The sequence below is a fragment of the Tinamus guttatus genome, unplaced genomic scaffold, assembly GCF_059628265.1.
Source record: "Tinamus guttatus ecotype Peru unplaced genomic scaffold, ASM5962826v1 Tinamus_guttatus_pri_ptg000278l, whole genome shotgun sequence".
Lineage (NCBI taxonomy): Eukaryota > Metazoa > Chordata > Aves > Tinamiformes > Tinamidae > Tinamus > Tinamus guttatus.
In genome coordinates this window covers 328,376-340,443 of record NW_028288812.1, presented here as the reverse complement: position 1 = coordinate 340,443, position 12,068 = coordinate 328,376, and the positions used below count along the sequence as shown (strand labels likewise).

The following is a 12,068-nucleotide window of genomic DNA, read 5'->3' as shown; positions in this document are numbered from 1 at the left end:
AACCATGTCCCTAAGGATCTCATCTACACGTTTCTTCAGCACTGCCAGAGATGATGGCTGCACCACTTCCCTAGGCAGCCTGTTCCAAGGCTTCACCACTCTTTCTGTGTAGAATTCACCCTCATGTCTAACCTGAACCTCCCCCTGTGCAACTCGAGGCTATTTCCTTTTGTCCTATCCTAGTTACTCCGGAGAAGAGATCGACCCCTGCCTCACTGCAGCCTCCTTTCAGGTGGTTGTAGAGAGCAATAAGGTCTCCCCTGAGTCTCCCCTTCTCCAGACTGAAGAACCCCAGCTCCCTTGGTTGCTCCTCACAGGTCTGTGCTCCAGCCCCTGCACCAGCTTTGCTGCCCTCCTTTGGACTCGCTCCAGCACCTCCATGTCCATGTAGTGAGGGGCCCAAAGCTGAACACAGTGTTTGAGGTGCGGCCTCAGCAGCACCGAGCACAGGGGGACGATCCCTTCCCTGCTCCTGCCGGCTACCCTGTTCCTTACAGCAGCCAGGAGGCCCTTGGCCTTCTCGGCCATTCACCACCATCATTGCATAGTCAATAAAACTCAGGAAATTAAACAGTATTGAGTTGTTTCCTGCTACCAAACTAATACCCAGTAATCAGGCCTGAACTGTTTGTGAAGATTCATGAAGTGCTGCTTGACTTGAGGATGGGGACTCCAAGGCATCATGTAGACCACAGTCCCTTGTGTGCCCTTCCTGAATCCACCCCCTTCCAGCCTCAGGCTTGCACAGGATTTAAGACCTTCACTCTCCAGGACAGCTCCACCTTAGGCCGAAACAGGAGCAGGGGAAGCTCCAAAGGTCAAATCTCCATAACGTTAAACCCTTCCTGATTCCAGCCTTAAGTCTTTTCCTTCTATATGAACTAACTCAGCCATCTTCCCCCCTTTCATGGAAGGCTGCAGGATTTGGGTGAGCAGAAAAATTATTCAGCCATACATTGTACAGGTGCACTGCTCACCCAAGGAAACAAGAAAAAAGGGCAGAATCAGACTCTTTCTTCACATCAGCCCGAGTCTAAAACAGTGCCTTTGCTAGAAGTAACTCTACAGTCACTCCCCAAAGACAAGTGATTTGAAGGATTTACTTTCAGGTGCTTCAAAAAATCTAACGGTGTCTGAGGATCTGCTGTGCTGTTGATCCAAGAATTCAAATCCTAAATGTATCTTTTCAGAATTAGGCAAACTGAGGAACATCCCCCGAAACGGCTGACAACCCAACTCCCCCTGCGGCGAGCCAGCTCACGTTCCTCTCAAACCACAGGACACTACAGGGAGCATCAGGGCTTGGGCACTACACACACCGAACACCAGGGAGCACAATCACAATCCTCTTCACAGAGCAAGCTGTTTCTCTAGAAACCATTATCTGCCACTTCAAGATCCGCATAAAAGGCCAAGCTAAGACTAGCACAGGCAGCCTACCAGTTTTTAAATCAACATTTCCTGCTGCACAACTTAATACAGCAATTTGGCATGGCAAAAGGAATAAATTCATGATACGACAGAACACTGCACAGCACGAACAGTGGCCAGAGGCTACTATGGTAAGTCAGCTGTGACTCAGATTCAGTTATAGCTCACAGTTAACTGAAGTAATAACATCTCATTCATGTTTTATTTGCATGATTCAGTGCCTGTAAGTTTCTCATTGAGTAGGAAATTGGCACAGGCCTGTCAGATGAAACTAGGCGGTTCTTCCCCTCTTAACGCCTGTTAGACTTGACTAGATGTCTCACAGTGGTGAGTTATCACACAATCCAGAACCTGACAAGTTCAGCCCTTCTCACTATCCTTAACTTTTAAATTCAATCTGTGTATAAAGACAGGGAGGAAAAAAGACAGAGCTTAAAAAAGGAGCCAGGGAAATAAGGTGCCAAAGGCCCTCTACTTCAACTGATGAGTAATGAAAATAAATCACTCCCAGAGTTGTTCTTTGAATGGCAGGTGCTCTTCCATTTATTTCAGTTAAAAACACTTGTGAACTGGATCGGTTTTAACAAGCCCCTTTTTTTTTCCCCTCACTCGGACAGGTTTAGAGAGATTGAGAGCAACAGCATGTGGCAGTTTGGAGGTAGCTGCATAACAAAATAACTCGCTTGCACTTAGCACTTTATACAAAATAGAGATGGACTTTTTTCTGAGCAGCACAAGACATTTACCATCATAAATCACTGCTTGCTGTGACTAGGTGCTTGCAGGTCACTGGGAGGTCACATAAGTCACTGCCTGAAGGTGACCAGAGGTCCCTTGCAAGGTAGACTGGCATCTTCCCCCTTCTCCCAGCTAGGCTATCATTCTCAAGTCATATATGATTAGATGAAAATATTTGGATCCGTTTAGTATGGGATGCCTTTGGCACCATGATTAACTAATGAACGGGGAAAAAAATCAGCCAAGGTCCACGTTTTCATGTATCGACTCTTCTCTGCAGTTCACACATCCTCATATACTGTCCAGCTTCTTCAGGATGAACGGAGCTGGGGAAGAGAAAGGAAACAGCACGGAATTCAGCTCTGCGCAACGCAACCTTTCCCAACCAGACACCCCTGAGACGGTAGCAGATCCAAACGACACAAATAACGCCCCAATTCCACATAAGCCCCCAGCACTTTGCCCCTCAGCGCCTCCTCCCCGCCGGCACCGCGGGGCGGCCACGGCTCCGGGTGGGCCCGGCCGGCCCTGCGGGCGCCGCGGGGACGCCGGGGCCGAGGGGGGCTCGGCTCGCAGCGGCGGGGCCTGCCGAGGCCGCCCCGGGCGGCGGCGCGCGGGAACATGGAGGCTCGCCATGGCGGCGGCGGCGGAAGGGGCCCGCGCGGCGCCCGCACTCACTGATGCGCAGCAGCGCCACGTAGATGAGGAAGTTGCGCACGGAGGCGAGCACGTCGCGCCGCATCTTGCGCCGCAGCTCCTCTGGGTCCACCTTGGGCCCCAGCCCCTCGATGCGGAACATGTCGGTGCCCCGAGCCGCCGCCACGATCGCCGCCGCCGCCTCGCGCCGCCCGCCCGGCCTGACGTCACTTCCGGCGCCGCTCTTCCGCCCTTCCCCTCCCTCCCGAGGGCGTGCCCGCAGATGGGCGGTGCCTCGGCGTCGGGGGCGCCTGCGCAGCAGCTTCGTGAAGCCGCTGCCCGCAGTGGGGCGGGGTCCCGCCCGCGCTAGGCGGTGCCTGCGGCGTTGGTGCTTTCCCGGGATTCGCGTTCCGCGTTGGATGTGGTGTGGGGGCGGCGGGAAGGCGCTTGGGAGGCTCCTCCAGCGTGTGCTTTAGGCAGCACCTACCTATCCCCGAGAGAGGGTTGCAAAAGCTTCTCCAAAACGTTTCATATGTCTATTTTGGTGCAAAAATACAAGATAACATTTTGTCTTTCTTTTCCTTCTTCCTTTTCCCTGGAAGAGGAGGTAGAAGGTGGTAACATGCTATGGGTTACCCCGTAGTGCCCTAGCTGTTACCTTGGATCCCCTGGCCCAAAGGAGAGACATACAGAGCATGGACTAGGGACTGGGTGGAACAAAGGAGCCTGTGTCCTTACAAATGTGTGAAATACTCCACATTTTTTGGCAAACAGGGCTAGGGAGGCCATGCTATACATATGGAATTGGGTGTAGTTGACCTTAGGGTGGGGGGGAAACAGGAGGGAGGCAGAAAGATTCATATCGACAAATGACCACAGAATGAGCCTTAGTAGAATAGGCTCTACTAGCATATTCATGAAGCGTAATGAGCTGATGAATATTAACTTTCACACCCAGGTGAGGCATAAAGTCACTTTAATTAGACATCCGATGTCTGACCAGGGAGGGGGAACATATCAAGGAGCAACATACGTTACGCAGGCTGAGAAGTCTGCAACTTCCGAGTACCTTGGCCGATGGGGGAAAGGAGAATTCTTACCTAGGCGGGGAAATTTGGATGAAAGGAGTCTGTGCCCTTCTGTTATTTGAGAGACCCCACAGGGGTATGCCCGGGTGGACTCTCCCTTTATTCAACTAAAGTTTTAGGGCTCCTCTGTCTCCTTTGTGGACACTCAGTTCTTGACAGCGAGATTTTTCCACAGAGGATGGAGGCTGACAGCAGCTGCACCTCTTCAGGCCAGTGGTTAGCATAAAACAGGCATGATGGGCAGTCTTTTGTCATTGCCAAGTTGCTCGTGGCAGCGCTTGGTTTCTTGGGGACAAAAGAGAAGCTGCAGTGCAGGTTTGAAATCAGGGGGCCTTTCTGCAAGGGTTACTCTGACAAGACTTGAAGGAGCAGGAGCTCCCGCTCACCACAGCTGTCCCAGGATAGAGTCATTGCTGAACTTAGAGAAACCTCTGTCTTCTGCCTTCCATTAAGAAGTAGAAAGGAAAGACCAGACAGAAAATCCTGCATGTTGGGCCCAAAGCATCATACAATGCCTGTCACTGCAATAGGAAGTAGAAAGGAAAGACTAGACAGAAAATCCTGCATTTGGGCCCAAAATTCTGCTCAAGGCCTGTGTGTTTCTGCATGCTCCAGCCTTCAAGATGCCAGGTAGGAAATGGGCAAGGCTGGGAAAGGCAGAAGCTGGGGTGAATCACGTGTCCTATTGGGATTCTCCCAAAAGAGTATCCTGTAAACTAATGCTCTTAGGAGAACTGTGGCAAAAGAAGGATTGCCATCTTATTCTTTCAGAGCCCTGTAGCTACAGCAGCGGTCCCAAAAATGAAATGGCTGATGGCTTTAGCTTAGCTATATCTCAGTGCACGCTGTCTTTTCCTGACCATCGTGTGCTGATCACCTGGTTTTACTACCACTTTCCATTGGCCCCCGGAGCGGTCATCGGTGCGTTGGCTGTGTGCGCTCCCCACTATTGGCCTTCCTTCTCCTTCCTGAATCCAGCAGTGCCCCCAAATGACCTTTTGTGTGAAGTCATACAAGATATCAGGGGAAAGCTGGCCAAGGGTGGGCTCTAACGCACTGAAACCCAAGAAAGCCTAACTTTTATCTATATCCAGTCCAACTCAGCTTTTCAGGAAGCTGCGAGCACAGTTCACAGCTCTCCCTCTGGTCGGTGCATCACCCGAGCAGCAAAATCTATTGCAATGGCTGGCTCTCTTCAGAGAAAAAGTTCAGCTTCAGGAGCCTCAGAAACACAATCAAAAACTTCTCACAAAACAAGTCAATAGTAAGTCTTCCCCCGCAGGGGACAGTTCAGACACCAGCCCGTGCGTGAAGGCTCTGCAAATGTCCACAGTGATCTAGAAGATCTGCAGTGATCTGCATCGTCTGTCTGCAGAGAAGAATTCTGAGAAAAACGCACATTTCTTGGTACATGAAAACTTGAAGCAAGTTTCTTGCTGGAGAATTATTTTGAATTAAAATTGAAAGCTGTTTAAGCCCAAAAAACCCCAAGCAATAACAAAAAACACTCTTACCGGAGAGACTATGGAAAGCAAATTGCTAAGCATCTTTGTAGTCTGGGTTCAGAAAGGAAATGCCAAACAACCACAATGAGACCATGATGTGATAGCACCTACCTGTTGTTTTCTTTTTACTAATGATCTCCTATAAAATAAAAGGCATGTTTCACCTCTGAAGTGCCCAACTTTTTTTGAAATTCCTTTCCTGAGCATCATGTCAGCAGATGTGGTAAATCACGCACCGCTCTCTGGCTCCACTGCTGATCTGCAGGGCTTGCTTCAGCTTTAGCTCATGACTGGCTTGCATGTGCTGCTTCATCTGAAATGCTTGGCTGCTATCTGCAGCGGAAAGGCTTGAGCCAGCCAAGTCCTGCATTTCCTGCCCATGCCAAGCAGCCGGCAGTGCTTTCTGAATCACCACGCTGATGCCAGGAACCCTGTCAGAGATGGTAATTACATACGCAGGAGGAGCTGGTGCTGCCTGGAGAGGCACAAGGAATCATCTGGTGCCCCATGGCTCTCTCCACCGTCCCCGCAAGACATCTGGGCTCTGCCTGCAGCGCGCAGAAACAGGCAGATGATTCATGAAAACTGATTTCCATGACCTGAGGCAAAGCCAATTACAAAGCAGCTGGCGGCATTTTATCAAAGATTAGTGGGGCTAATTGCAATGTTTCAGTGGGGAGGGAGGTTCTCCTGCCTTTCTGTGCTGCCTCAGAGAGCCTCCTTTGCCAACTGTAACCAAGGAGGGCCTTCGTAAACCACTTCCCTCCTTTACCCTGAGCCTTTTCCAGACTTTTTGCAGGACCTTCTCTTCCCTGTTCCAATGTGCAAATGAACGGGAAGTCCTTCCTGGTTACGAGAATCATGCAAGTGCCTTCCCAAGAGCTTTACAGAACATACATGAGACAGATCTAACTGAGCTGTCTAGATTAGCAGTGGATAAAAACCAGCTTCATCCTGCTGCCTCCTGTGAAGTCTCACTGTTTTACTTACAGCATCATTCTGAACGGTGATTTTCTCTGGCCCTGTTAGCAGAAATAGATTAGCAGATATCAGACCCATCCTACCTGAGAAGCAAGGAGTCACTCTACCTTCCAAAATAGCTGATCCGTCCCAATTTCATATATATTTTAAAAGCACTTCTTCCCTCAAGCCTGTCTTTGATCAAAAATAAAGGAACTGAAGTAAATACAGACAAATCTTTATCAAAACAACACAGAAAGGACCAGAGCAGGAGAAGACAAATACCAAACACAGTATGGGCATAGAAAAAATTGTTAACAATGGGGAAAAAGTAACTAGATGCCAGCTGCTCATTTGGAGGTGCTTGGGAAAGAGAAAGGGAAGTATGACCAGAGGTTGCTTTCTGTTACAGACAGGGGGACACATGTCATACTGCAGCCAGTTCAGCTCTGCATAAGTTGAGGAGCATTTCAAGGTCAATTGTCAATCACACAGTAGAACATTTGAGCTTCAGAGGCTCATTCATCCATTCTTTGCTAAGGAATCTAAAAGATACTCCTTAAAAAATAGTTTGGTGAAGGGTGGCTGCACAGTGGGCTTTGGAGTTCCTCGGCACTGTCTCTTGGTGCCATCTGCTACAGCAAAGTGCAAAGGGCAAGAGCTTCAAGGACGTGGGGTTCTCAAGGGCACACATGCACTTGTATAGGAGAGACTCAGCAGAGGGTTCTGGGCCAATATAATGCCTGACAGACAGGTCATACCGTGGGGAGGGAGAGCTGACACACTCAGAAAGGGTTAGACAGACACAAGCTTGTCAGAAGAGAGCCAACTTCACTGGCTTGCATGGATATTGAGGGAGGCAGGCTGCTTTGGGCTCTGGTGCATTCATCTCTGTAATTATGGATCTAACAGGTTTTTGTCTTTATCCCTGTGATGTGTAGTATTTTAAGGAGGTAATTTGAGTTGCAGACATATTTTTAAATGATTCTTTATGGGTTATATCTCATCAGAAACCTCATCAGACCTTTGGGCAGCATCAAAATGGCACAACCAACTCCACAGAGAGGAAACTAGGACAGAGCTACTTCATGTCTGCTGAGAGGGGCAGGGAGAACATTGCTGCAGTTGAAATGGAGCTTCTGGAGCAAATAACTCATTCAAGGCACAGATAAGCAGACCATCCAGATCCAGATAATCTGTGTGAAATTGGAAGGTCTTTTCTCCTTCACAAAATCTTATTTACTCTTCTTCAGATGGCTCCCTAGCTCCCTAGACCCAGCAACTCCAGAGCTGTTCTGTGGATCACAGAACATGAAGGTGAGTTCACAAGACCAGGTAATGACGAAAATCAGCTCCTAGAGATTTTGTGTTCTGGTATTCTTCAGGCAAAGAGCATCCAGTTGGAAGATCTAGAGACAAAATAGTTCATAACTATCCGGATATATTTCTCCAGGCTCTTAATGTTTGAAATAGACAGAAAACAAACACACACCCAGCTCTGCCAAGCACAGAGCTACGGATTTAATACAAATGACAGCTTGGCCTAGAGCTCTGATGTTCTCATGTTAAAGGATACCAATTTTCATCACCATAGAAGAGAACTATGATTTTTTTAAGCTAATGTCTGATTCCCTGTGTAGATTGCCTTGAAAACTTATCTAAGCAGCAGAACAATGCAGCTGCAAACACCGATTTTCTTCCAAGCACAGGCTGTAAGCAAAGTCGTGTATTTCTCTTTCAGAAGGCCTTTAGGCCCATCAGCATCCTTCTTTACTACCATTTTTGACTTCTGTAGCCTAGAATCAAGCAAAACTTTCTGATTAAGACTATACCCACCCTTCCCAGTTTATATAGGATACCAGCAGCTGTAGTCCCTAATTAAGAACTTGTAGCATTTCTTGGATATGGTACTGAAAACCTAGGGTTTTCCAGAGTGATAGCTGAGATAAGCTGCATTTACAAAGGAGAGAAAGAGAGAGACAGATCTTATATCCTAAGACTCTTTTAGGACTCTGAAAGCCCTTTCAGAAGTCTGTTGAGAAGGACCTCAGAGGCTGGAGAAATGGGCCAACAAGAGTCCCAAGGAGTTCAACAAGAGGAAGAGATCATGCTCCTGGACAGGCATAAGCCCATGTACCCGTATGGGTTGCAGGTAAATTATATGGAGGGCAGCTCAGTAAAAAAAGCACCTGAGGGTCCTGGTGGACAGCTATTTGAACATAATCCAGCAATGGACCACCACAGCAAAGAAGTTCACTGGTAATCTGGGCTGCATTAGGCAGAGTGTTGTCAGCAAGTCGAGAGAGGTGATACTTCCTCTTCACTCGGTCCTGGTGAGGTCACATCTGGACTGCTGTTTCCCTGGTGGGTTTCCCAGTAGAAGATGGACATGGACTTACTGGAGCAAGTCCAGTGAAAAACCACTAAAATGGTTAGGGATTGGGGCAGCTGTCATAGGAGGAGAAGCTGAAAAAGATGAGATTAGTGGGAAGATGTAGAGAGGATGGGGTCAGACCCTTCTCAGTACTGCCCAAACAACACCAGAGAGGACACATGCATAAACTGAAACACAGGCAATTTCAGTTGAACCCAAGAAAGCATTTTTTCATTGTGAAGTGGGTTGAATACTGAAACAGGCTCCCCAGGCAGTTTGTGGAGTCTCCATTCTTGGAGTTATTCAAAACAATTGGACATTATCCTGCAGCTGACCCTGCTTTGAGCAAGGGGGTTAGACCAGAAGATCTGCAGATATCCTTTCCAACCTCATCCGCTCTGTGATTCTTTGAAGGCACTGTAGTCACACAGTGTCAGAAATAGGATATTTAAAAATTATTTTGTGGCATGCTTTATTTCATACTTTGGCAGAAGGGTTTAAGGATTAAGGAGAATGAGTGTCTAGTTTTGTGCACAACAAAATCCCACTCTCAATCATGCAAGAGTACATCAAACCACATTATCCACTGATACTGCTTCCTAAGCTCAGTGATTTGAGCTCAGCTCAGAGACTTGAGAGATGCAATTGGTCTCTGTGTTACAGTAACTGTGCCCCTAGGCACTTAAAATCTCTTTTTGAAGCTCTGTTAACTTTTAGCATCACAGCATTTTGCAGAATATTTGTACATGGCTTTTCTTTTTCCAGGTACTTCTTTGGTTTTGAGTCTACCTGATTCATGATCTACAATAAAGGATTCCATTCAGAAGAGACTTCTGCAGGAGTTCTCTAGTGCAACACCTTGATCCAAGCCTGAGCTAAGACAAAAGCTAGACTGAGTTGGCTGAGGCCCGCTTCATATGACTATTAACTATGACAAGGTTATCCTATATGCCACTGCTTCTTCGGGGCCATGTCTGAGACAAATCTGAGCCTTTCTCTCCATTCAGGCAGATGATGATGATGATTGTCACTATAGGAGCAGAAAACTTCTGCTTTTCACCTCTTCCACCCCAGTACTGCCAGTGAAGTTGCTTCCTATTTTTCAAGCTTCTGATAAACAAACAAACAAACAAGGAAAAACCTTAGAATGTTGAATTGTTGCTGTTCTGTGGTGAAAAGCAAAATTCCACATGCAAAACAGTGAATCTAAAGGACTTGAGTATTCTGAATGAAGGCTGTCTTCAGAAACCTAGAAACCAAATAAGCAATGTGTAAATGTTGAGCCTATCACCACTTGTACCATGAAAGCTGCATGAGTCAGCAGCTGATGCAAAACTTACCCTTGGCACTGTTAAACATCATATTAACTACAACTATTTGGTCAAGTTCAGTGATCATAAAGAAGCAGTGATCTTGAAAGGTGCCAGCCAAAGTATTGTCGATGCAAAGACATTTGTATTGATAGAAGTAAACAGTAATCAGTTCCTGAAGATCAGATAGTTTGAGAAAAGAGCAGTCTGTAGAATAAGAGCAGAAAAGCAGACAAGCTAAGGGCAGAGGGATACGCAGTGCAAAAATAGTCTGGGCTAATTAGGGAGTTGAAAGAACAAAACCGGAAAAGCACAAACAGAAAAAAAAAATCAATGCTTTTCAAATTCAATAGATAGGTGACTGTCATCTTTCCCTAATAATCCCTGTGCTAAATAAAGGGCTGCGGATAATCACAGAGAAGCTTAAACCACAAGTGGGGCATTTTTACAGCAAAGGCCAGTGTCAAAGAAGAAGGAAGGGGAAAACTGAAGCGGTGGAGCTGTGTCACGGCTTGCCCAGCACTAGTGGAAGTCACAGAGTGCTGGGCCATCTCCAAGCAGCCTTGCACCCAGTTTCTGTGCCCTCAGCACCACCAGCTGATATCTGATGTGTCAGGAACTACAGCACTGCAGAGATTGTGCTCTAAAAAGAAAAATAAAGCCAAAACAAAACAAAACAAAAAGCACGACTTATTTGGATACACAGTGCAGAGCAAGGACAGAACCTCACAGAAGTCTGTGATGCGCATGTTGTTTTAGGTCTTTCCACAGTACCTCCACATCAAAGTCACTGTGCTCTGCATCCTAGGAGGATCTCATTAGCAATGCAACACAACGGGAATGCAAGGCCAGCCTGCAATCAAAACTGAGGCTTTCCTGAAATCCTTATCCTGGGAAAAAAAATGGAGCGCTAGGATCTGGCAGTACTAGTCAGCACTAACTGCAGCCCACAATAGGCAGCATGTACTTACGCGGGGACAGATAAAGGCAGCTCAGGAGCCAAGGTGAGGGGGAGACGTGGATGTTAGCTCAGGACCTGCCAAAGATGGGTAGAAAAGATGCAGGATAGAGAGAGGATGTTAATGCTCAGGAAAGAAAGGAAGAAATCAGTCAGTGGCAATTAGGCAAACTTGTGTGGGCTGTAGGAGATTTGTGGGATGGAGAGCGTTGCCAGCTTGTAGCTGTGCGGACTAGTCACAGTGCGTACAGCCAGCTTTGCTGTGCAGCCAGGCCATTGTTATTAATATTGTTATTGTGATTATGTTAATCCTGCCCCGGCGCAGGCAGCGAGGGGCGGCGCCCGGGCCGGGCCGAGCCGAGCCGAGCCGGGCCGGCCGCGCTCCGCCTCTGCGGGCCGCGGGCGCACGTGGAGGCGCCGCAGCTCCGCGCTCCCCGCGGGCGGCCCGGCCCGGCTCGGCTCGGTTCGGCCCGGCTCGGCTCTGCCAGCAGGTACGGGGCGCCCGTGCCGGGGTTGCGCTCGGGGAGCTCCCTGCGCACGGGCGTGCGCGTCCGAGCGGGCGGGCAGCGCGGTCCTCGCTGATGCCCTGCAGCATCCCTGCCCCGGGGGCTGGTTTGCAGGGACCGCGCTGCAACACGCTGGGGCTCCCACTGCGTTCAAGTTGCCGGAGCCATATTCAGCGCCGGGGAGAGCCAGTTCCGAGAGCTCCTTAGCTTTGCGCCGCCCTTTGGAACGGGCGCGCTCCAGGCTGTGCTCCTGTGGCCAGGCTGGAGGCAGGGGTGCACATGCTGCCCTGCTCTCCAGGGCTCCCCTGGCAGCGACATCCACCAAGCGACATCCCGCACGGCTTCTCTCAGCCAAGGAGGTTGGCAGGGGTAAGTGGGACTTGTTCCTAGGTGGATTTGTCTCCCAGTTTGCAGACCTTTTTTTCATGCCAGGCTGCCGGGATAGATCTGTGCTGAAGGAGTTACAGTCTTCTCTCATAAAAAAAAAAAAAATTGCTCTGTAAATTGTTGCCTGTATATCGTCTCTGAAAACACACAGCACAGTGCTGCAGAAGATTTCAGG

General features: G+C 48.6%; 1 protein-coding gene across 1 annotated transcript; it reads right to left on the bottom strand.

Annotated features, from left to right (window-relative positions):
- Nucleotides 1–2,062: 2,062 nt before the first annotated feature.
- Nucleotides 2,063–2,994, bottom strand: TOMM5 (translocase of outer mitochondrial membrane 5). The gene is made up of 2 exons (XM_088527327.1): nt 2,848–2,994; nt 2,063–2,495 (listed from the first exon to the last, which is right to left on the bottom strand). Exons 1-2 carry the CDS (start codon nt 2,966–2,968, stop codon nt 2,461–2,463), a joined length of 156 nt encoding a protein of 51 aa, XP_088383453.1. The 5' UTR covers nt 2,969–2,994; the 3' UTR covers nt 2,063–2,460.
- Between the last annotated feature and the right edge of the window lie 9,074 nt (nt 2,995–12,068).

Excerpts from the sequence above, each read along its gene's own strand:
- TOMM5 (XM_088527327.1), bottom strand. The coding sequence starts at position 2,968 with ATGTTCCGCATCGAGGGGCTGGGGCCCAAGGTGGACCCAGAGGAGCTG. Across the intron at positions 2,496-2,847 it reads CGTGGCGCTGCTGCGCATCA|CTCCGTTCATCCTGAAGAAG; the intron begins GTGAGTGCGGGC and ends TCTCTTCCCCAG.